The following is a 24,246-nucleotide window of genomic DNA, read 5'->3' on the forward strand; positions in this document are numbered from 1 at the left end:
GCTGCAGATTTAAAGCAAAACATTTCCAAGAAGTAGGAGCAGGTTTCAGATGATAAAACAGATATACTGCCTAAAACTAAAGAAATCATTCAACCAACAATGAAAATTTGCTCACCCTGCAGGCCATTCAAGATGTTGATGAGTTTGTTTGTTCATCGGAACAGATTTGGAGAAATTTAGCTTTACATCACTTGCACACCAATAGATCCTCTGCAGTGAATGGGTGCCGTCAGAACGAGTCCCCAAACAGCTGATAAAACATCACAATAATCCACAAGTAATTCACACCACTTTAGTGAAGTGAAAAGATATGCGTTTGTAAGTAACAAACCCATCATTAAGGCATTTTAACAACCTGTTCTGACATAAACACCAATCTACAGTGCACAGCATAAATGAGTAAACCCACTCTGAATAAATATAAACAATGTATTTTCTTAATGATCACTAATATAATTAATTGAAAATTGGTCAAATTAAAATGTATTAAACATATACTTAATAAAAAAAAGACAATATTTTCTGTAAAATAAGTAAATTATCCAATTTTGTTTAAATGAAGGATTGCAGAAATGAGTACACCCTAGATTTAATTCAGCAAATGTATAATATTCTAGTGCTTAATATGTCCTCCAGAACTTTAAGCACGCTGCTCTTACCCTTCTTGGCACTGAGTGTATAAGTTCATGACAAATTTTCACATCTGTCCTGTTTAACTCCTGGAGGACGAGCTCCTTAAATGCCCTTGTCTTTAATTAGGAGTGTTGCTCAGCTTGTCTCTGCAGAATTGCCCACAGCTTCTCAAGAGCGTTAAGATCGAGTAAAATACATGTCCACTGAAGGATTTTGGGAGAATGAATATTTCAATTGTCATGTTGACAAAAAAGCCCAGCAATGCAAGGAATGACTGACTGAGGGAAGGAGGTTTTTGCCCAATATGTCACAATACATGGCCCCGTTCATCCTCTCCTTAATACAGTGCAGTCGTCCTGTCCCCTGTGCAGAAAAACACCCCCAGAGCATGATGCTTCCAGCCCCATGCTTCACTGTAGGTATGGTATTATTGGGATGATACTCATCATTCTTTTTCCTCCAAACACGGCGAATGGAGTTAAGACCAAAAATAATTTTTCACTGGAGAAAGTAATTTTATGGTTAGAGGATAAAAATATTTTTGGCAGAAGTGATGGTTTTAACTCAAAATGTCTTGATGATGGATTTGTTTCTTGAAACACACAGCTTTTCACTTCACAGGACGTTAACTGATGGACTGGAGTGGTGTGGGTTACTTTGTGATTATTGTGATGTTTTGATGAGCTGTTTTACTCTCATTCTGACGGCACCCATTCACTGCAGCGGATCCATTGGTGAGCAACAGATGTAATGTTACATTTCTCCAAATCTGTTCTGATGAAGAAACAAACTTCGATGGTCTGAGGGTTAGTACATTGTCAGCAAAATTTCATTTTTAGGTAAACTATTTCTTCAAAACAAAATGTATTTGCTTTTATTTTTGCTTGACTTTTTTATTGTAACTTCATCCTGTCTGCTTCAGCGTCAGTAATCTGTCATATTCAATTCAGCACAAAGGCTGAAGCTGCAGGACAAGAGATATGACCTGAGCTTCACTGTGACAGAGCGCTAACTCACATGAGTTTTGACAGTTAGCCTTTTCATTTAAATGTCATTTCAGACCAAGTCCATGACACATACGGCACGACTGCATAATGCTAGTGGGCAGTTGGGGACCGGACAACCGTAGGCAATTCTTAGGCCTGGTACAAAATCTCCATCAGGGATTCGTCATTATTTCTGTACACTTAAATGTTCGCATTTACAGTTTGCACATACTGAAACACTGTCAAATATGTGATCCTAATTTATATTAGGTGTCTGTAAATACTATTTAATTAATAATAAAATGTACTGTACTTGGATATATTTGAGTCAATGTGCAGCTTGTATAGCAGTATAGATTTACTGTCCTCTGAAAACAACTCAACATACAGCCATTATTTTCAAAAAAGATGGCAACAAAAGTGACAACAGCAGTATGTTCCCCTTCAGTCGAATCACTTCGACGTTACATGGGATCTCGCCTGAGAGACCGATCATCTCTGAGCCTTATACAAAAAGGCCAATTGTAAATTGGCGAGTGGACGTGCGCGCCGGCCACGCCCCGTACATACGGGTATATAAGATGGCCGCGCGCATCACTCAGTTAGACTTTTGCTTTCAGAGCCTTTCTGCTCGAGCCTCTACAACTTCGATTGAAGGAAAGACAACGTTCCTGAGCTCTTCTCCGCTGACGTGCTGCCATCTAAAAGAGATTGACTAAAAGAGTGTCTTTGGCAGCCGTCAGCGGTATCCTGCGGGCGGCCGTTTTAACGGCTATTAAAAGCCTCCTGCGCTCCAGCGAGCAGCCCCAGCAGTGCACAGAGTGCCGCGGTTCCTCCCTGGGCAGACCAGGATCTATAAGAGCAATTTCTCACGGCCGTGAAGCGTCCTTTTCAGGATGGTATTCCGGCCGTGCGCTACTGGATGTGGCAGTTTCCTCACTTCTGAGGACGGACATGAACACTGCCTCACATGCCTGGGCTTAGAGCATGCTGAGGCAGCGTTCACGGATGGTTCATGCGAGCATTGTGAGTGCATGACCATGGTCACGCTGAAAAACCGCCGCTCTTTTGCGAGACGGCTCCCCTCTGCGCCCCGCGGCCCGTCGTTAAGCCGTCAGTGCTTTTCGGCCGCCGTGGCGAGGCAAAGGGGGGATTTAAAGGTTACGGTGCAGACCGCGCCGCCGGCTTCCAAAGCCCCGCGGCCGTCTGCACCCCAGCGTGGCCCCGTTGAGTGGCCAGAGCAGTATGCTTCCCCGGTATCTGGGCCGAGCATCTCCTTTGGCGCTCCTCCAGAGGAAGAGATGTCTGTCGCTGCGTCAGAGGGTGAGTCTGACGGCGAGGCGGATATCTCGCCGGGCCAGCGCCCTCCCGTGGTTGCTGCTCCGGCTGACATGGACGCTGAGCTGTCGGCTATGCTCCTCCGTGCCGCCAGGGGGATCGGCCTCGAGGTGTCAGATCTACCTCCTGCCGATCCCTGTAGGCTTGGCGACTGGTTCCTGAGGGGGGCGCCTGCGGTTCCGCCGCGCCCTCCCTCCGTTCCATTCTTTCCGGAGGTGCATGAGGAGCTGGTCAAAACCTGGCGGGCGCCGTTTTCATCGCGTCTCCGCCCCAGCTCCTCCCCCCTCGCCACCCTCGATGGCGGGGCAGCCCGGGGATACGAGTCGGTTCCCCAGGTGGAGCGCGCTGTCGCGGTGCATCTGTGCCCGCGTGGCGCCACCACCTGGCGGGACCGACCGCATCTACCCTCCAAAGCGTGTGAGCGCTCGTCCGCCCTTGCGGGCCGCGTCTACCGCGCTGCTGGACAGGCTGCCTCTGCCCTCCACGCCATGGCCACCTTACAGGTCTACCAGGCGCAGGCGCTGAAACAGCTGGACGAGGGTGGTCCTGATCAAGAAGTGATGCAGGAACTCCGCGCCGCCACCGACTTCGCTCTTCGAGCGACGAAGGTCACGGCGCGGTCTCTTGGTCAGGTGATGTCCACAGCCGTGGTCCAGGAGCGACACCTATGGCTCAATCTGGCTCAGATGGCGGACGCCGACAAAGCTCGCTTTCTCGACGCCCCCGTCTCCCAGAGCGGCCTGTTCGGCGACACTGTCGAGGATTTCGCCCAGCAATTCTCGGCAGTCCAAAAGCAGACGGAGGCCATCAAGCATATCCTGCCCCGCCGCGAAGTCAACATCCCGCCGCCGGTGGCCCCGCCTCCGCCTGCCCGTCGCCGAGGGCGCCCCCCTGCGGCCAGTAGGTCAACTCCAGCTCCCGCCGAGGGTCACGAAGCCGGGATGGCTACCCGGCGCAGAGCCGGCCGCAGGAGAGCGGCGCCGCCCGCCTCTCAGGGACCGGCTAAGAAAACCCCCCGCAAGAAACCTGCGAGGCGTCCCTGATGCGGGCAACCCAGAGGTGGTGGAGATTGCTCTTCGGGGGTCTGTGGCATCCACTTCCCCACTCCTGGTGGAGGGCCGGGAGCTTCTGTGCACACAGAATTTAACATCGCCGTCGGCCTACGGGTCGACGGTACCCACATTTTCACAGAAAGAGCAAATTTCCTCACCTCTGGGGCCTCGGCCCCGAGTTCCCCTCTCGAGCAGAACTTACACTCCTCGACATCGGACTCGGAGCCCGGCATCGCCAGCGCGGGATCCAGGGAAGAAGGTAAGCGCTGCCTCTCGCGGCCAGACTCTCCCCCAGAACTCAGCGTTCTCTGGGGTCAGTCCCCTTCCCCCCGCCCCCTTAGGCTGCCCCACCGCGGTCACGTCGGTCAACGTTCCCTTGATACCGCTAGCGAGCCGGTTGAGCGCGTGGCTTCAGCTCCCCAACCCCTCGCGGTGGTTGATACGGACGGTACGTCTCGGCTATGCGATTCAATTCGCCAGGCGTCCGCCCAGGTACAGAGGTGTCCACTTTACTACTGTCCATTCGGACACGCATGCCACTGTCCTGCGTGCGGAGGTTGCAGTCCTACTGGCGAAGGACGCAATCGAGCCAGTCCCTCCAGCCGAGATGAAGTCAGGGTTCTACAGTCCCTACTTCATCGTGCCCAAAAAGAGCGGTGGGTTAAGACCCATCCTGGACCTCAGAGCTCTGAATCGGTCCCTTCTCAGGCTGCCGTTCAAGATGCTCACGACGAGACACATGCTAACCTGCATTCGTCCCCAGGATTGGTTTGCAGCCATCGACCTGAAGGACGCGTACTTTCACGTCTCGATCCTTCCTCGTCACAGACCCTTTCTTCGGTTTGCCTTCGAAGGTCGAGCGTATCAGTACAAGGTTCTCCCATTTGGCCTGTCCCTCTCTCCCCGCGTCTTCACCAAGGTTGTGGAAGCCGCCCTGACCCCTCTTTGGCAGTCGGGGCTTCGCATTCTCAACTATCTCGACGACTGGCTCCTGGTAGCTCACTCGCGAGATCTGCTGTGCGAGCAGAGGGACCTGGTGCTCCGGCACCTCAGCCATCTGGGCCTTCAGGTCAACCGAGAAAAGAGCAAACTCTCCCCAGTGCAGAGGATCTCTTTTCTCGGCGTGGAGCTGGACTCGATCAATATGACAGCCCGCCTCACAAACGAGCGCGCGCAGTCGGTGCTGAGATGTCTGGACTTATTCAGACACAAGTCAGCGGTCCCTCTCAAAACCTTTCAGAGGCTCCTGGGGCATATGGCAGCCGCGGCCGCGGTCACGCCGCTGGGGTTGCTTCATATGAGACCGCTTCAGCGCTGGTTACACGATCGAGTCCCAAGACGGGCATGGCACCGTGGCACACTTCGGATTGGCGTTTCCCCGCAGTGTCGCCGCCTTTTCAGTCCGTGGTCAGACCCTGTCTTCCTTCGGGCCGGAGTTCCCTTGGGACAGGTTTCCAGGCATGTCGTGGTGCACACCGATGCCTCCACCACGGGTTGGGGTGCTATATGCAACGGGCGAGCAGCCTCGGGCTCCTGGACAGGACCTCAGCTGCAGTGGCATATCAATTGCCTCGAGTTGTTGACCGTGCTTCTGGCCCTTCGTCGCTTCCGATCGACGCTGCGCCAGAGGCACGTGCTTGTTTATACCGACAGCACCGCGACTGTGGCGTATATCAATCGCCAGGGCGGCCTTCGCTCACCTCGCATGTCACAACTCGCCCGCCGTCTGCTCCTTTGGAGTCAAACGTGGCTAGAATCGCTACGTGCCATTCACATTCCGGGGGAACTCAACCGTGCAGCGGATCAGCTCTCACGGCAGTCCACCCACCCTGGAGAATGGCGACTCCACCCCGAGACAGTCCAGCTGATTTGGAGTCGATTCGGCCAGGCTCAGATAGATCTGTTCGCCTCCCCCGAAACCTCCCACTGCCAGCTCTTTTTCTCTCTGACTCGGCAGAGACGCCCTGGCACACAGCTGGCCTCCGGGGTCCAAGTACGCCTTTCCCCCAGTGAGCCTCCTTGCACAGACCCTGTGCAAGATCCGGGAGGACGAGGAGAAGGTCTTGCTGGTCGCGCCTTATTGGCCCACCCGGACCTGGTTTCCAGAACTCATTTCCCTCGCGGCAGCCCCTCCCTGGAAAATCCCCTTGAGGAAAGATCTTCTTTCTCAGGGGATGGGCACGATTTGGCACCCGCGTCCCGACCTGTGGAACCTTCATGTTTGGCTCCTGGACGGGACGCGTCAGACCTCGCCGGCCTTCCACAGGCCGTGAGAAACACCATCATTCAGTCCCGAGCCCCCTCTACGAGGCAGGCTTATGCTCTGAGGTGGGGTCTGTTCGTTGACTGGTGCTCCTCTCGAGATGAGGACCCCCAGAGATGCACGATTGCAGTAGTGCTTTCCTTCCTGCAAGAGAGGTTGGAGCGCAGGCTGTCCCCCTCGACTCTCAAAGTCTACGTCGCTGCTATTGCGGCGTATCATGACGCAGTTGATGGAACATCCCTAGGTAAGCACCCACTGGTCGTGAGGTTCCTTAGAGGTGCCAGGAGACTTAATCCTCCCAGACCGCACCTCATACCCTCTTGGGATCTCTCCGTCGCCCTCCGTGGCCTACGGGACGCCCCATTCGAGCCACTTGCCTCAGTTGAGCTAAAATTTCTGTCTCTTAAGACAGCGCTCCTGACTGCACTGGCCTCCATCAAGAGGGTAGGGGACCTACAAGCTTTCTCTGTCAACGAAACGTGCCTTGAGTTCGGGCCCGGAGATTCTCACGTCACCTTGAGACCCCGGCCCGGTTATGTGCCCAAGGTTCCCACCACGCCCTTCCGCGATCAGGTGGTGAACCTGCAAGCTCTGCCCCCGGAGGAGGCAGACCCAGCTTCTGCGCTGCTCTGCCCCGTTCGTGCTCTGCGTACTTACGTAGACCGTACTCGGCACTTCAGGCGCACCGAGCAGCTCTTTGTCTGCTTCGGAGGTCAGCAGAAAGGGAATGCTGTCTCCAAACAGAGGTTGGCCCATTGGGTGGTAGAAGCCATCTCCCTATCTTACTTATACCAGGGAGAGCCATGCCCCTTAGGTGTTCATGCCCACTCCACTAGGAGTGTTGCCTCATCCTACGCGTTGGCTCATGGCGCCTCACTAGCGGACATCTGTAGAGCTGCGGGCTGGGCGACACCCAACACCTTCGCTAGGTTTTACAACCTCCGCGTAGAGGCCGTATCCTCCCGTGTCTTGACATAAGACTTAGGCGAGCGGGAGGATGGCTGGTGTCGGCTTGCTGCGCCATTCCCACGTGGATCCGTGCGCTATTTCCCAGAATGTTCCCTCCGGCGAACCCTGGGTCCTCCGCGCCCCGCAGTCCGGCCTAGATGCGGAGTAGTCCCTGACTGTGATCCTGCCTGGGTCTCCTTCGCCCCGCAGGTTGTGGCTTAGTTTTTATTATTCCAGCGGAGGAGACCGCTGTTTCCCTCGTGTATCCCTAAAAACCTTTATGGATATATTGAATTATTCTCATTTCCACATGTAAAGATTTCATGTGCTCCGCCCCCCCAACCCATGCTTCAGTACAACTGGCATCCCTGGAAGGGCCCCCTTATTGGGCCTCAGGGCGTTGGGAAGGTTACGTTACACTTCGCCTCCCGGCACGTATACTTGTCAGCACGTGAAGTTGTTGCGTAACGCGGCGTCAGGGTCGTGGCCTTTTCCATAGGGCTAGTTCCCATGTAACGTCGAAGTGATTCGACTGAAGGGGAACGTCTAGGTTACGAAGGTAACCCACGTTCCCTGAAGGAGGGAACGGAGACGTTACATTCCCCTGCCACGTCCTGACGTCGCGCTGACGCCGGCTCGACCGGCTCTTCAGCAAAAGCCTAACTGAGTGATGCGCGCGGCCATCTTATATACCCGTATGTACGGGGCGTGGCCGGCGCGCACGTCCACTCGCCAATTTACAATTGGCCTTTTTGTATAAGGCTCAGAGATGATCGGTCTCTCAGGCGAGATCCCATGTAACGTCTCCGTTCCCTCCTTCAGGGAACGTGGGTTACCTTCGTAACCTAGACGTTGTTTAACCATGCCACATGTCCTATTCATCATGTTTGTGTTTTTGTCTGCTTGACAGGACCATACAAAGTTGTGTATCTTGTATTAGAGCAGTTCAAATTAAGTGCTTTAAGTACAATTCTCTCACACTGACCACTGGATGTTCAACATGGCATCTCATGGCAAAGAACTCTCTGAGAATTTGAGAATTAGAAATGTTGCTCTCCACAAAGATGGCCAAGGCTATTAGAGGTTCAGTGACACCCTGAAACCGAGTTACACTACAGTGGTCAGGGTCATACAGAGGTTTTCCAAGATGGGTTCCATTTGGAACAGGCCTTGCAATAGTCGATCAACGAAGTTGAGCACTAGGTCTGTGCATCAGGTGCAGAACCTGGCTTCAAAAAACAGATGCATGAGTGCTGCCAGCATTGCAGAAGGTTGCAGAAGTAGAAGGTCAGCTTGTCAATGCTCAGACCATACGCCGCACACTGCAACAAGTCGGTTTGCATAGGCATCATCCCAGAAGGAAGCCTCTTCTGAAGCTAGCTCACAAGAAATCCTGCAAACAGTTTGCTGAAGACAACCTGTCCATGAGCATGGATTACTGGAACCATGTCCTGTGGTCTGATGAGACTATAAGATCAGCTCAGATGGTGTCTAGCATGTGTGGCGATGCCCTGGTGAGAAGTACCAAGAAAATTGTGTCTTGCCTACAGTCTAGCATAGTAGCATCATGGTCTGGGGCTGCATGAGTGCTGCTGATACTGGGGAGCTGCAGTTCATTGAGGACAATAATAAACAAATTCCAATCAGCTAGAGATGTTACAAATCTGCCTGGAAGAGGACATGTGTCTATATTGTCCTAATGCACGGTCATGCATGACCAAAGACCAAAAAAAGAAAAACAGCCCCTATATCACCACATGTTTATCTGAAGGGTTTCAAGAAAAAAAACCTCCTCGCTCATCTAAAAACAAACTCCAGCAGATTTAGTTGTCAGACACGACTGGAACTTCAAACAGGACTGCCTTCTACGGTCAGATGAAACTAAAAATAGAGCTTTTTGGCTGCAAATTTACCAGATGGGTTTGGTGCAAACAGGGATAAAAAGTACCCCATGCCCACGCTTGAATATCCTGCTGGATCTTTATTGTTGTGGGCCAGAGGTCCTGGACATCTTGTTCAGATACATGGCATCATAGATTTTATTGAAATACCAACAGATAAAAAATCTAAACCTGACTGCCTCTGTTAGAAATCTCAGCTGTTATCTTGGGAAAAGGATGTTGCAATAATTGGGTGCCAATAATTGTGGCCAATGTAAAGTAGAGAAAAACATTTATTTCATAATACCCCCCCCCACACACACACACACACTTTCCATTGTTTTACTGCAATGAGAGTTTAGAATTTTGTGATTTTTTTGAATGAAATATCAACAGGATAAACTATGCAGATACTTTTTTTTAGCCACCTTTGCTCAAATTTATCAAGAGTCCCAATATTAATGGAGGGTACTGTATACTGTCTCTTTATATATACTGACTACATAAATATACTGTACTATACTGTATATCTTGATATAATGTTAAAATAACAATTCTACATGAAACGCTTTTATTTATTTATTTTTTTTACATTATTTTGATAAACACCATAATAACAAACTTAATAACATAAACTGTAAGATAAAAAAAAAGGGTAACACTTTATAATAGGTAACACTTATTCACTATTAACTACGACTTTTCCCTTAATAAATTCCTAATTTGCTGCTTATTATTAGGGTATTATTATTGGGTAGGATTAGGAATGTAGAATAAGGCATTAATATGTGCTTTTTTAATTAGTACTAATAAATGGCTAATATTCTAGTAATATGCATGCTAATAAGTCGTAGTTAATAGTGAATAAGTGTTACCTATTCTAAAGTGTTACCGAAAACGGATAATAAAATGTAACTATTTATATAAAATATAATCAAAAGTGACACATAGACAAACGAACATCCAGAACAAACATCCAGAACAAACATCTACGGATAATGTACTCACCCCTTTGTCATCCATTATGTTCATGTCTTTCTTTCTTCAAATCATGTTTTTTTTTTTTTTGAGGAAAACATTTCAGGATTTCTCTCCATATAGTTTGAACTTCCAAAATTTTTGAGTTTGAATGCGGCTTCAAATTATCCCAAATGCTGTTGTAAACGATCCCAGCTGAGGAAGAAGGGTCTTATCTAGCGAATCTTTTTATTTAAACATTACAGTTTATATACTTTATAACCTGAAAGTGAACTAATCCTTGAACTAATCCTAAATCTTAAATCAGTCCTGGAGGGCCACTGTCCTGTAGAGTTTAGCTCCAACCCCAATTAAACACACCTGAACCAGCTAATTAAGCTGAAATCAAAATCAAAGTTTTTTGGCTTTTAGTATGAATATATTATCCTTAAGATTATCTATAAGCTAGTGTGCTTCGAAACAACGACAAAATTCGCGTTTACAAGATATGGGCATTCAAAACTTACAGTCTCGTCACTTCCGCCAATATGAATCAACGATTTTGATGATATCACCGTGTACTTCAGCTTCTCATCAAACGTTCTGACCAATCAAATGCTCTCTAGAGTCCGTAATGTCCCGCCCCCTACACAGAGACGCAATAACCCGGAGCAGATCATATGCGCTCATGTGCGATCGAATTAAACTACACAGCCTCAGCATGATTATGAGTTTCATATTGAATCTGTGGGGTAATTTATTAGTCTGTGGCTGTCATAAGCTACAAATGCGGCTTTACCGAGCTTAACGGCTCTGGCCCGAAGAGATATAAATGAAACGCTATTGGCTATTCAAAATAAGTGGGTGGGGCTGGGCGATATGTTTTTGTTTCAGTTAAAACACGTCACCACATAGAATAACGCTGCGTGTTTCAAGGCACTTCAGTGGACCTTTAAGTACTAGGCACACTAGAAACTTCCAGACAGGTGTGTTGAGGCAAGTTGAAGCTAAACTCTGCAGGACAGTGGCCCTCCAGGATTTAGTTTGGACACCCCCGCTTTAAGTGAAAAAAAAAAAAAATAAATAAAGTTTGCAATTTGACTGTTGTAATTTTCCCACCCTCATATTGTTCTAAACCTATATTTCTTGACTTTATTTCTTCTGAAAAAATTTTCACATTGTTGAGAACAGTATCACTGCAAAAAACTTGTTTCCAGCCAAAATATCTAAAAATGATAAAAAAAAAAAAATTATTGTCTTGTTTTCAGAAAAAACAAGTCAAAATTAGGTGTGTTTTTGCTTGATACAAGCTAAATAATCTGCTAATGGGGTAAGAAAAATAATCTTGTTTTCTGTTTGAAATAAGATTTTTTTTTCTTACTCCACTGGCAGATTATTTTGCTTGTTCTAAGCAAAACCTCATTTAATTTTGACATGTTTTTTTCTGAAAACGAGAAAATAATTTTTACTCGTCTAGAAAATCCTTCTTGATTTAAGAATTTTTAGATATTTTGGCTGGAAACAAGACAAAAAGTCTTAAGTAAGAAAAGCATTGTTTGCAGTGTTCACTCCTTCCCATAATTTTGAAAAAAATCCTTTTAAAGTACTTCATATTACACGCACTATATTTCAGATCTTCTAAAGTCAATATAGAGTGTAACAAAATGTCTTTTACATCCTTTCAAAGCTTAAAATCTCCATTGCCCATTCATTGCAAATAAAAAAAAAAAAAACTTAAGATCTCGTTTTTTTTACTGTAGCATTTTTACAGTCTTATTCTGTTTCAGTTACTCAAATATAATAGAAATAATAGTGAACCAAACCACCAGGTACTTTGAGCCAGAGAAAGGGCAGAAGGAATATGAGAGAACAAATAAGTGAAAGGACTGAGATTTATGAGGAGAGAAACTCTGTGTGTGTGTGTGTGTGTGTGTGTGAGAGAGAGAGATTGTGAGAGAGCGACGGAGCTGAGTGGGACCGAGTGAAAACAGTTTAGTTCTTTCAGTGTTTGTGTGGAGTGATTGTAAGTAGACAGAACAGTGAGGGAGGCTTTCAGCCGTTAGTAAAGTTAACAAAGCAAAGTCCTCTCCTTATTTAGCTCTCATTGTGCGTCCGTATGAATGAGTTAGTGTCAAAGAGAGAACGTCAGCTGGACGAGACGCGACTGTTGTTTATGCGTTTGTGAGTGAGGGAGTGGGACGGAAATAGAGATAGATAGAGGGAGTGGAGACAGCGAAGCGGAGAGGTGCTTCTAATTGTTTTCATTTTTCTCTAATGACTGCTGTGCCTCGAGGAGGAACAGAAACACAGATCGGCTGTCAGTCTCAGCACACTCGCTGCAGAGGGAACAACTCCTCTGGACGGACGCGCATGCATTTGCACCTGTTGAGCGTATCTATTCACGTCCGGCAGTCATGGCTGTGTGAGAGGGTACTCGTGTCTATCAGGGATCTTCCTATCTAGGAGAGAGATGTCTTCGCTCTATTCGCGCAGCAAGGACCTTTCCTCACGCTCCAGAAAGTCCCTGTCGGACTCGCCACCCTCCTCACCGTCCCCCAGCACCAAAACCTTCAGAGTAAGAGCCAGCTGTGTTTGCTTTGTGTTTGTCACAATAACCCTGACGTTTCAATAGGCAGTATTGTGTTCGATGTGATGTAACATTGTCATTTGTCACTGGAGGATACAAATGTTCATGTGTTACAGGGTCTTTAACAGCAGTCAGAGTAGGTTTCATGGGTTAAACATTTTAGTTTCCAAATGCTTATTTGTTTATTTTGGTGCTTACACAGTGGAGTTCAAAAGTCCACATTGAAAATCTGGGATTTTGTTTTTCATTCAAACCTGGAAATAAACAGTGTTTTAGGATTTTGAGCAATTTAAAAAAAAAAAATCCATCACTAATCAAATTTAAGTACATTTGTGACATTGATCATGTGACTGTTTTAAAGAGAACGTGATCATCAGGTTTTATACAAACTTATGGCATTCAGGCAGTTTCGAGTGCAGCTGTCATTAACCCTGCAAAGCCTGACATATGAAATAATAGTCTGACAAAGATATCTATAGATTTTTTTAATTAGGACAGTGTATTGAAACTTTACACGAAATATAAGAGATATTTTGGTGTCATATTTGATACATCAGGTTGATAAAGTGAGAATATGAAGCTTAAACTAGAGGAGGAAAAAACCTCAAACTGAGCAAAAAATGCCACAATTATGCAATATGAAATTCTCATCTTAAATGCGCTTAAATGAAATGTCAATGATATCTTATAACAGTATAGCAGTATTCTTTTGATTAGGGGTCAACCGATTATCTGCATTTATTAAGCATTTTTACTATTGGTCATTTTTTAAACTGATTTGCTGATAAAACAATTCAAAAGCATTTAAAGAAAGTTTTTGTGAGAGCGTTATTGTAACCGAGTTATTCTTAATTTTGAAAAGAATTTTCATTTTTACACCAGACATATACACTTGAAGTCACCTTGCAGAACCTGCAAAATGTTAATTATTTTACCAAAATAAGAGGGATCATACAAAATGCATGTTATTTTTTGTTTAATACCAACCTGAATAAGATATTTCACATACAGTTTCATATACATGTCCACAAGAAAAAATAATAGTTGAATTTATAAAAATGACCCTGTTCAAAAGTTTACATACACTTGATTCTTAATACTGTGTTGTTGCCTGAATGAAGTAGGGGTCGACCGATATGTGTTTTTCAGGGCCGATGCGATACCGATTATTACAGATCAAATGCACCGATAAACGATATTTTGAACCGATATGTGTCTACACATTTCCATTAGTTTTAATTTACAGTACAGTGCAAATGAAGGCATAAAAACATTACTTTATCTTTTAATCAAATAAGTTATTTTTTTTTTACAAATGAGTTTACTAATAAAAAAGCATGGAAAACATCCGATCAGAATGCGTCCGCCTCATCTATTCTATGCGCCTTATAATGCAGTGCGCCTTATATATGAAAACATACGTGAGTTTAAAATATTCTATCTAACCCCAAAGAGTGAGTTTTTTTTAGGCGACCTTTATTTTAGAATGTTTCGCATTACTGTTTCCATGGTGACGCGTCATGTGACACACCGCAGCCACAATAGCACTGTAAGACACATGGATCGCTTTTATTTCGTTTTTCCTTTTTATTATTAATATTCACAAGCCTGCTCACTATATTATGAAATATCTGATATTCCGATTTCGAAATATGTGCAAGTAAATGTATTTAAAAGTCCAAACACTTTTACAATGATCTGTACCGGGTGATGGGCGCCGCCATGTTTGTTCGCGCTGAATCCGAGCTGTGGGATTTACAACACGCAAATTCATCCTCTCCTCCCGAAAGACATTAAAGTATGTCTCTGGTAAGCTGGGAGAAGAGGAGTGTGCACTTTATAGTTACCTACACAATCTGTACATGATATCAATGAAATATTGTCAGAATATATTTGTAGGATCATTATTGCCGCTTCCATAGACATCAGTGTGTATTTTACAAACTATAAATGTATGGTTTTGCTAGTACTTATGTGTATTTAAATGTCTGAAACCTAAAATAAGCATTATATGGTTGAAAACACTGAATAGTTGTGATAATATGACAAGCACTCAGCGCGTCCGATCTGGCTCAGCGCCAGCCAACGCGCCAAAACAGATTTGAATTCAGCAGCTGATGACGTGATGCGGCAAACGTTCGAATCACACCGGTGTGATCGTACGCTTCAGGGACCAGCCAAGACAAATCACACCGGTGTGATCGTACGTGCTAAAGGGTTAAAATAGGCCATTCGTTGAAGATGTGCCTTATAATCCGGTGCGCCTTATAGTGCGGAAAATACGGTATATGACTGGATTCCGCGATTCCGTCCGTGTTTTCCGCATCCGGGAAATCAAGATAACATTGAGTTGTTTTTGCAACTTCACCATAAAGGATTGTGAATTACTGAAACACAATCAGCGTCTGCTGCTGACTTACATTTGAGAGACAACTGATTACTGCCGCTCGCAGCTCCAGCAAGCGTTCTGTCTGTGTCTTCAGTGCCTTCACCCTTCGAGTTGATTGGTCGTACTCGCGACTCCCAACAAATCAGATGCGCGGTGGGCGGAGACTGCTCTAGGCACAGAGTGGTGAGCTCTGACAGGCTGCGTCGGAGCCAAAGAGCGCATTTCAAAATTAAATTATTTTTATCGGCAAATCGGTTTTGAAAATAACTGATTCCGATAATCGTAAAAATGCTTAATATCGGCGCCAATAATCAGTCGGGCTGATTATTCAAAAGTGAAAACTTTTGAACAGAAAATATTTCTTACTTTGCCTAAATATCATAATTTTTTTCATTTAGTACTGCCCTTCAGAAGCTACAGAAGATACTTGCATGCTTCTCAGAAGACAAAATAATAGTCCATAAGTGTTCATCTTGAAATATTACTGACAATAATGTAAAAGTTATTCTTCAGTTTGCTAAAAAAAAGTATGAAGCATCAATCATTCGACAGAAAGCATGAACAGTACTACAGGTTTTTCAGCAATGTTTTTTTCATGTTGCTAATTTAAAAGCTTTGGAATTGTATGTATCAGATATGATACGATAGATTTTGTAAGGTTAAAGCAAACAAAAGCTAATTTTACTGGTAAATCAGTATGCAGCATCAACAAAGTTGCATGAAATAGTCCTTAACTTACAGCAAACAAATCTATAATAATTTTGTAAAGGAAGTTGACTCAACTCCTCTTTTGGTGCTTGATTGGCATTTTCTGTGAGCTCATGAGATGTTGTTGTGCTGTGATTGAGGGCTGACATCAGTGAGTGAACACAGCTTCAGTGTCTGTCATGTAAACACGGATTCAGGATGTAGTGGGAGTCAGTCCCAGCGGTCACGGTTCACTCATTTTTTTTAATTACTCAGGCTATGTTCCCCAGTGCTGTGCTAATAATTACTGCAGAGCATAAACAGTTTGTAGCCTTGTCAGAAAAGACAAAAGACTTATTAAGAAAATGCTCTTTAGATGCTTAGTATATGGTACAGTATTTAACTGATGGTATAAATAACGTTTTTAGGAAGTTCTTGTCAATAAAATATGAGTGATGTTTGTTAGTTCATGATGCTAGGGTGTTGTGGATGCTGCCAGTGATTGCTTTGTGGTTGTGTGAACATTGCTAGGTTGTTGCTAAGGTGTTGTTGGTGGGGGTTTTTATCATCCAGCAGACGAAAGTCATAAGACTGGTTTAGGTATGCGGTAAAAGTAACAGCACACCACTTCTAAACAAACCATGTGATTTGTGGAATCATTCAGCAGGAACAGTGCAGGATGAGCTACACAATGAAGTGTAATATTTAGGGTTATTGATCTGTTCATAGCTTTTAAACAATGTGCTGTAGCAATAGTGAGGCTTGTCTTGGCAAACACTTCTAAATATCAATATATAAGGAAAAAAGTGGTTATTTTAGGTACCACAACTAGTCACTATTTTTATGTTTAATTACAGTTTTTGTTAGATAAGTATTTTTTAATACAAATATCTCACGTGGTCTAAAATGCATGTATAATACTGCACTGTAAAAGTGCTAACCTGCATTTGGGACTTCACCTGATATCAACTTCAGTTTTGTTGGTCTAAATAATGTAAATAAGTTGATTCAGTGATAATAAATAATATTTTAGAGTTGAATAAATGAGCAATATCAGTTGCAGTGCAGTATGCCATCCGTAGGTAATCACAGTGTGCCGATAAACAGCCATATCACACGACTACTCGTGTGATATTGTGTTAATACAACAGTTTAACGACACATGTGTAAATACACAATAAACAACAACGGAGTGTCTTTAAAAACCCCCTTTTTTGCGGAAGGATTACAATCCTTAGAACTAGTAATGATGGAACATTGGGTGAGTGTGTTTACCTGAATCTGATACAGCATTCATTCTTTAGCTCAATCTTACATTCACAATAAAACATTAGTTTGAATGTGTGCTAAGGAAAGCGATATCTTTGTTGTACTATCTTTTCATCTGTTATGGTGATTTCCGATGACAGTGCTGCTCAGTGCATTTGTTGGCTGCGTCTTTCAAAGTGATGTTGAAAGTAAAAATACCTTCCTTGTTTACAACCCTGTTTCCGTCTCTTTCAATATAAAAGTCTTTACTGATGACTTATAAAAACAGTCCCTTGTCAACATATATCTAAAATCACCATCATTACACGCACACCATTTTCCAATACTAAATACTATTATTAAATACTACTATTTATATAAACAACAACAGCCATCATAAAAGTTGCTAGGCAGTTCAGTCAAAAGTACAAAGGCAGCGCTCTGATGTACAGCTTTAAATTTACATCAAATATAACACAATGAGATTTTGCCCTCAGCCAAAACTATTTGCTTTGGAACAAATAACAGATTAATGAGTCCAAAGACTGCCCGTCAGATTTACCGAAAGCAGATTTTATCACATTTAACCACTATAGCGACATCAGAGCCAGTGGCAAATTCCAGAAGATCTGTCTGAGGTGAAGCTGCTCTCGGCAGGTTCATAAGCATTAAACAGCCGCTGACGCCATGGAGCTCACATCTCCGAAAACATTGAAGCAAATTTTCAAATAGACGCCATCTTTATTAACAAATCGCATATTTGAAGTCTGAACAACTGCATTCTCACCTGAAAAACTCTTTTGTGACACAGAAAATTGACAGTTTAACAGCTGAGCCCAAGCCACCGTTACTAATTCAAAAACGTCACCTTAGAACTAGTAATGATGGAACGTTGAGTTTCTTAATTGAAAGCTTATTGTATTACTGTATTAAAAGCTCAATATAATATGCAGAGTATTATGAGAGAGAGATGGACTGAGCGAGTGTGTTTACCTGCATCTGATACAGCATTTATTCTTTAGCTCAATCTTACATTCACAATAAAACATTAGTTTGAATGTGTGCTAAGGAAAGCGATATCTTTGTTGTACTATCTTTTCATCTGTTATGGTGATTTCCGATGACAGTGCTGCTCAGTGCATTTGTTGGCTGCGTCTTTCAAAGTGATGTTGAAAGTAAAAATACCTTCCTTGTTTACAACCCTGTTTCCGTCTCTTTCAATATAAAAGTCTTTACTGATGACTTATAAAAACAGTCCCTTGTCAACATCTATCTAAAATCACCATCATTACACGCACACCATTTTCAAATACTAAATACTATTATTAAATACTACTATTTATATAAACAACAACAGCCATCATAAAAGTTGCTAGGCAGTTCAGTCAAAAGTACAAAGGCAGCGCTCTGATGTACAGCTTTAAATTTACATCAAATATAACACAATGAGATTTTGCCCTCAGCCAAAACTATTTGCTTTGGAACAAATAACAGATTAATGAGTCCAAAGACTGCCCGTCAGATTTACCGAAAGCACATTCTATCACATTTAACCACTATAGAGACATCAGAGCCAGTGGCAAATTCCAGAAGATCTGTCTGAGGTGAAGCTGCTCTCGGCAGGTTCATAAGCATTAAACAGCCGCTGACGCCATGGAGCTCACATCTCCGAAAACACTGAAGCAAATTTTCAAATAGACGCCATCTTTATTAACAAATTGCATATTTGAAGTCTGAACAACTGCATTCTCACCTGAAAAACTCTTTTGTGACAGAAAATTGACAGTTTAACAGCTGAGCCCAAGCCACCGTTACTAATTCAAAAACGTCACCTTAGAACTAGTAATGATGGAACGTTGAGTTTCTTAATTGAAAGCTTATTGTATTACTGTATTAAAAGCTCAATATAATATGCAGAGTATTATGAGAGAGAGATGGACTGAGCGAGTGTGTTTACCTGCATCTGATACAGCATTTATTCTTTAGCTCAATCTCACATTCACAATGAAACGTTAGTTTGAATGTCCTCTGAGGAAAGCGATATCTTTGTCACACTATCTTTTCATCTGTTAAGGGTGATTTCCGATGACAGCACTTCTCAGTGCATTTGTTGGCTGCGTCTTACAAAGTGATAATAAAAGTAAAAATAACTTTATTGTTTACAACCCTGTTACCGTTTCTTTCAATATAAAAGTTTTTACTGATGACAGTCTCTTGTCAGCATCTAATGGCGGAATAATGTAACTAAAATCACCATCATGACACACACACCATTTTCCAATACTAAATACTATTATTAAATACTAGTATTTATATAAACAAAAACAGCCATTATAAAAGTTGGTAGGCAATTCAGTCAAAAGTACAAAGGCAGCGCTTTGATATACAGCATTAAATTTAAATCAAATATAACGTGATGAGATTTTGCCCTCAGCCTATTTGCTCTGAAACAAATAACAGATTAATGAGACCAAACACTGCCCGATAGATTTACCCAAAGCAAAATTTAGAGACAAGACAGCCAGTGGCAAATTCCAGAATATCTGTCCGAGGTGAAGCTGCTCTTGGCATAAGCACTAAACGGCCGCTGACGCCCTGGAGCTCACATCCATGAAAACATTGAAGCATTTTTTTTTTTTAAATAGACACCATCTTTATTAACAAACCACATATTTGAAGTCTAAAAAACTACATTCTCACCTAAAAAAAAACTCTTTTGTGACACAGAACACTTGCTGTGAGAAATACCGCATGCGCAGTGAAACAAACAGTGAAACATTTAGAGTGCTGATATCACTAGAATCACTCTCAGCCAGTCAGATTTGAGGACCAGAAAGAACTGTTTTATAAAACCATTTAATCAGTTTTTATAAATTTCTTCCTGAGCTTAGTTGGTGTAGTTTGTGTGTTTCGCATAATAATTCTAAAAGGATTAGAAAAGCAGTTTTACAGTAGATGAAGTGCATGCTGTAGCATGTCACACTGACGGTTGTTGCTGTCACTGATTGATATTTAATGCCAATGTGCTTTGGCCACTTCTGAATGTCTTTTAAATGCTTAAGTTATGGCAATGTGGGATAGGTTTGAGCTGGTTTGAGTCATTATGTGTGTGTTTGTGAACAGGGTTTGACCTGTTTTAACAGGCATTGAGATGATCTCACATATAAGCCAACATTCTCTGATGTGAATAAAATCTCGGTAAAATTGAAACAGAAAATTCCACACCATTTTTTTCAGCAGGAAAAACCTGTCAGTTTTTCTGTCAAACTATGACATGAGAAAGCAATATCCGTGTGTGACGGGGAACAATGAGTCACGTCCTACACAATCATTGAGCTATAACTACAAGTGCATGAATGTTTCCACGTGGCTTGCAAATGCCAGGTTCGAGAAGTGCTACCATAATGCATTTCGAAAGACTCAGTTTTCAAATCTCACCGGACCAATCCAGGATAGACGGTTTCATAATCAAACAGCATTTGTTGAAACACTCGCTGTTTAGTTTTTCTTTTGGCTGCTGTTTTGCCACTTCAAAACCTCATAAACAAACTCAAAGTCTGTGAGCGAACGAGACCAATAAAGGGCATGTTGACGTGTGGAGACTGTGTTTACTTCAGTGAAAAATGCCTATAAAATCAGCAGGTGCTTCGGCTGTTCTGTCTTTAGGAAGGTAATGCATGCAACGAATGAAGGAGAACCAGACTGCCATTAGTCCACTGCTTTTGCAAACCTTCAGTTGAGTGTGACAGTCTAATTTTTGACATAAAACTGCTGCTTCATATATGACATCAGTGCAGCATTGGAGAAGAAACTGGAGTTTGTCAAACTAGAAGTTACTCAGAACTTGAAGTACTGTAGTCAAGGGCTGTTTATACAGAGCACATTTTTGCATAGCACTGAGCTGTTTCCTCATTGTTGTTCTCTATAAACATATGCAACAAGGACATCTTTGTCTATTGCTTTTGCTTCTTGTATCTTTTGCAGTGTCTTGCGTGACAAGGCATTTCAAAAACAGCGCTCAAGTTGAAAGAAGTCTTGTTGCATTTTTCTTCTGTTGCTCTGGCCTGCATTTGTGAAAAAACTAATTCTGCTTGAACAAAACTAGTCAAGCAACTCTTTTGAGACAGTAGTACCTTTACCAGCAGCTTGTAGCTATTTAAAGGGAACTATTTTCTACTATTTTCCAATGATGTTATTCAAATTTAATTGACCTGTTTTTTGTCTGACACAGAATTTGTTTTTAATGAATGAACAATTAGGTTTTCAACATTACACTTTCAGTGGATAAATTTACACCTAATACAGCTAATTTACAGTATTTAGTCAAAAACAACAAAATTATAATTTAACTAAATATACAGTCAAGCCCGAAATTATTCGTACCCCTGGCAAATTCTGATTTAAAGTTACTTTTACTCAACCAGCAAGTTTTTTTTTTGAACGTAAATGACACAGGCTTCTCCCTAAAGATTATAAGACGATGTACAAAAGGCATCATTGTGAAAAAAAATATTACTCATCTTTTATTTACATTTGAACAAAAAGTGGCATGTCCAAAATTATTCATACCCTTCTCAATAATCAATAGAAAAGCTGTTATTGGCTATTACAGCAATCAAATGCTTCCTATAATTGCTGACCAGCTTTTTGCATGTCTCCACTGGTATTTTTGCCCATTCATCTTCAGATTCTCAATTGGATTTAAGTCAGGACTCTGGCTGGGCCACTGCAAAACGTTAATGTTTTTGTCTGCTAACCATTTCTTCACCACTTTTGCTGTGTGTTTTGGGTCGTTGTCGTGCTGAAATGTCCACTGGTGCCCAAGGCCAAGTTTCTCTGCAGACTGCCTGACGTTGTTGTTGAGAATTTTGATGTATTGCTTCTTTTTCATGGTGCTGTTTACTGTGATTAGATTCCCTGGTCCACCGGCTGAAAAACACCCCCAAAACATTAGGTTCCCACCACCATGTTTGACAGTGGGGATGGTGTTCTTAGGGTTGAAGGCTTCTCCTTTTTTACGTCAAATGAAGGGTACATCATTGTGGCCAAACAATTTTTGTTTCATCTGACCATAAAACAGAAGACCAGAAGTATTCTTCTTTGTCCAGATGAGCATTTACAAAGGCCAAGTGGGCTTTTGTGTGCCTTATCTGGAGAAGTGGTGCCCTCCTTGGTCTGCGTCTGTGGAACCCAGCGGTGTGCAGTGTCTGTTGGACTGTCTGCCTTGAGATGTTGCCACCAGCAGAGCCCAGATTCATCAGGATGGCCTTGGTGGTGATCCTTGGATTCTTTTTTACTTCTCTCACTATCTTCCTGGCCAGCACAGGTGTCACTTTTGGCTTCCGACCACGTCCTCTGAGATTTTTCACAGTGCGGAACGTCTTGTATTTTTAAAAAAAACCTTTGCACTGTAGCCACTGGAACTTCAAAACATTTAGATATGGTCTTATAGGCCTTTCCTGACTTGTGAGCAGACACAATGCACAGCCGCAGGTCCTCAGTGAGCTCCTTTGTCTTAGCCATGACTGTCCACAAACCAACAGCAGAGAGCTTCTGTTTTTCACCTGTTGAGTTGATTAAAACAGCTGTTTTCAATGAATCACGGTAATTTGGATGCTGTAGAACAGCTTGGACTATTTGGAATGGTATAGAACTTTGGATTTTCCCATAGACTGTGACAGTCTGCAAAGGGTATAAATAATTTTGGACATGCCACTTTTTGTTCAAATGTAAATAAAAAAACTGAGAAATATTTTTCCCACAATGATGCCTCCTGTACATCATCTTATTATCTTTTGGGAGAAGCCTATGTCATTTCCGGTCAAAAAAAAACTTGCTGGTTGAATAAAAGTAACTTTAAGTCAGAATTTGCAGGGGTATGAATAATTTTGGGCTTGACTGTACCTCTTTTAAAAAAAAACTAAAATAAAAAAAAATATTTTGCAAAATCTGTAATTGGTGAATATTTTTTAAATCCATAAATTGACACAAACAAACAAAATGATTCACTGAAATTAATCAGACTTTCCAAAGCTAAATAGGAGAACGTTTAGGACCGAATAACCAGAATAAATTGAAATAGGATGGGTTACACATTATGTTAAAAACAGTTGAATAACATTTTTTTCAGGTTTCTTTGATGAATAGAAAGTTCAGAAGAACAGCATTTATCTGAAAATTTTTATTAAAATTTGTTTTAAATATTGATAACAATAATGAAAAGTGTTTTTTTGAACAGCAAATCATTGTTCATAATGTCTATAAAATCATAATGAAAAATAACAAAAATATTTGCTAAAAAAAATAGAAAAATATTACTACCGCTCCAAGATACTGAAAACACCAGATCATGAGCTGCTACACTTTACTCTGAAATATGCAGTGCATATATTTATGATCGAATCACAGTCTTCATTATTCAGCGCAACCTTTTAATTTAAATGAATTGAAATAAACCCATTTGAATATTTATTTAGTCCAGAGTGCACAAACAGTGGGAAAAGAAACAGCGATGCAGAAAAAAAAAAGCTTGTTGTTACTGGAAAAGCAACACTATATTTAAAGAGTCTGATCAACTGTCACACTACTGCAAACTTTACCATATACTTTTAGTGATTTACTCCTCAGCACCGGTCTGCACACTGTTACAGAGGTTTAATGTTTAGCGATCGTAACGGCAGGCTCGCCACATAATAGGACAAGATTAGCTGAAGAAAACGCTCATGACGTTTTATGTTTCCTCTAATCATAACACGGCTTTTTTTTCCCATCAACAAAAGCTGCACATGTGGGCTTGAAGTTTCCATGACGAGGAGAGGCAGAGCGCGTGAGGTCTCCTTGGGAGCGAAAGTTAAAGAGAGCAAAAGAATAAACACATGTGTTTTGTTTTTAGTGTTCTTCTAATCCATGTTTATGAAGGGCTTTTTAGCCCAAACAACAGGATACGGGACAATAAACAGACAAACACATCTAAATAATTGTGTGAAAACACTTCGTTTTAAAAGGATTGTTAACATAAAAATATCAATTTTGTCATCACTTACTAACCCTCATGCCAATTTACATGCAACATTTTATTTTATTTTATTTTATTTTATTTTATTTTATTTTATTTTATTTTATTTTATTTTATTTTATTTTATTTTATTTTATTTTATTTTATTTTATTTTATTTTATTTTATTTTATTTTATTTTATTAACTATCCTGTCCAATTATTCATTATAATGAAAGTGAATGAGGATTGGAGCTGCTCCAAAAACTAAATAAACAAAACAAA

General features: G+C 42.4%; 1 protein-coding gene across 5 annotated transcripts in view; it reads left to right on the top strand.

Annotated features, from left to right (window-relative positions):
- Nucleotides 1-12,095: 12,095 nt before the first annotated feature.
- ppp1r12b (protein phosphatase 1, regulatory subunit 12B) overlaps nt 12,096-24,246 on the top strand; it is a 45,276-nt gene continuing 33,125 nt past the window's right edge. For all 5 annotated transcript variants that reach the window (XM_073823231.1, XM_073823232.1, XM_073823230.1 and 2 more), the window contains exon 1: nt 12,096-12,632. In XM_073823231.1, the coding sequence (XP_073679332.1) occupies nt 12,528-12,632 (105 nt within the window). In that variant the 5' untranslated portion in view covers nt 12,096-12,527. The remainder of the gene's footprint in view (nt 12,633-24,246) is intronic.

This window comes from Garra rufa, chromosome 18 (assembly GCF_049309525.1).
Source record: "Garra rufa chromosome 18, GarRuf1.0, whole genome shotgun sequence".
Taxonomy (NCBI): domain Eukaryota; kingdom Metazoa; phylum Chordata; class Actinopteri; order Cypriniformes; family Cyprinidae; genus Garra; species Garra rufa.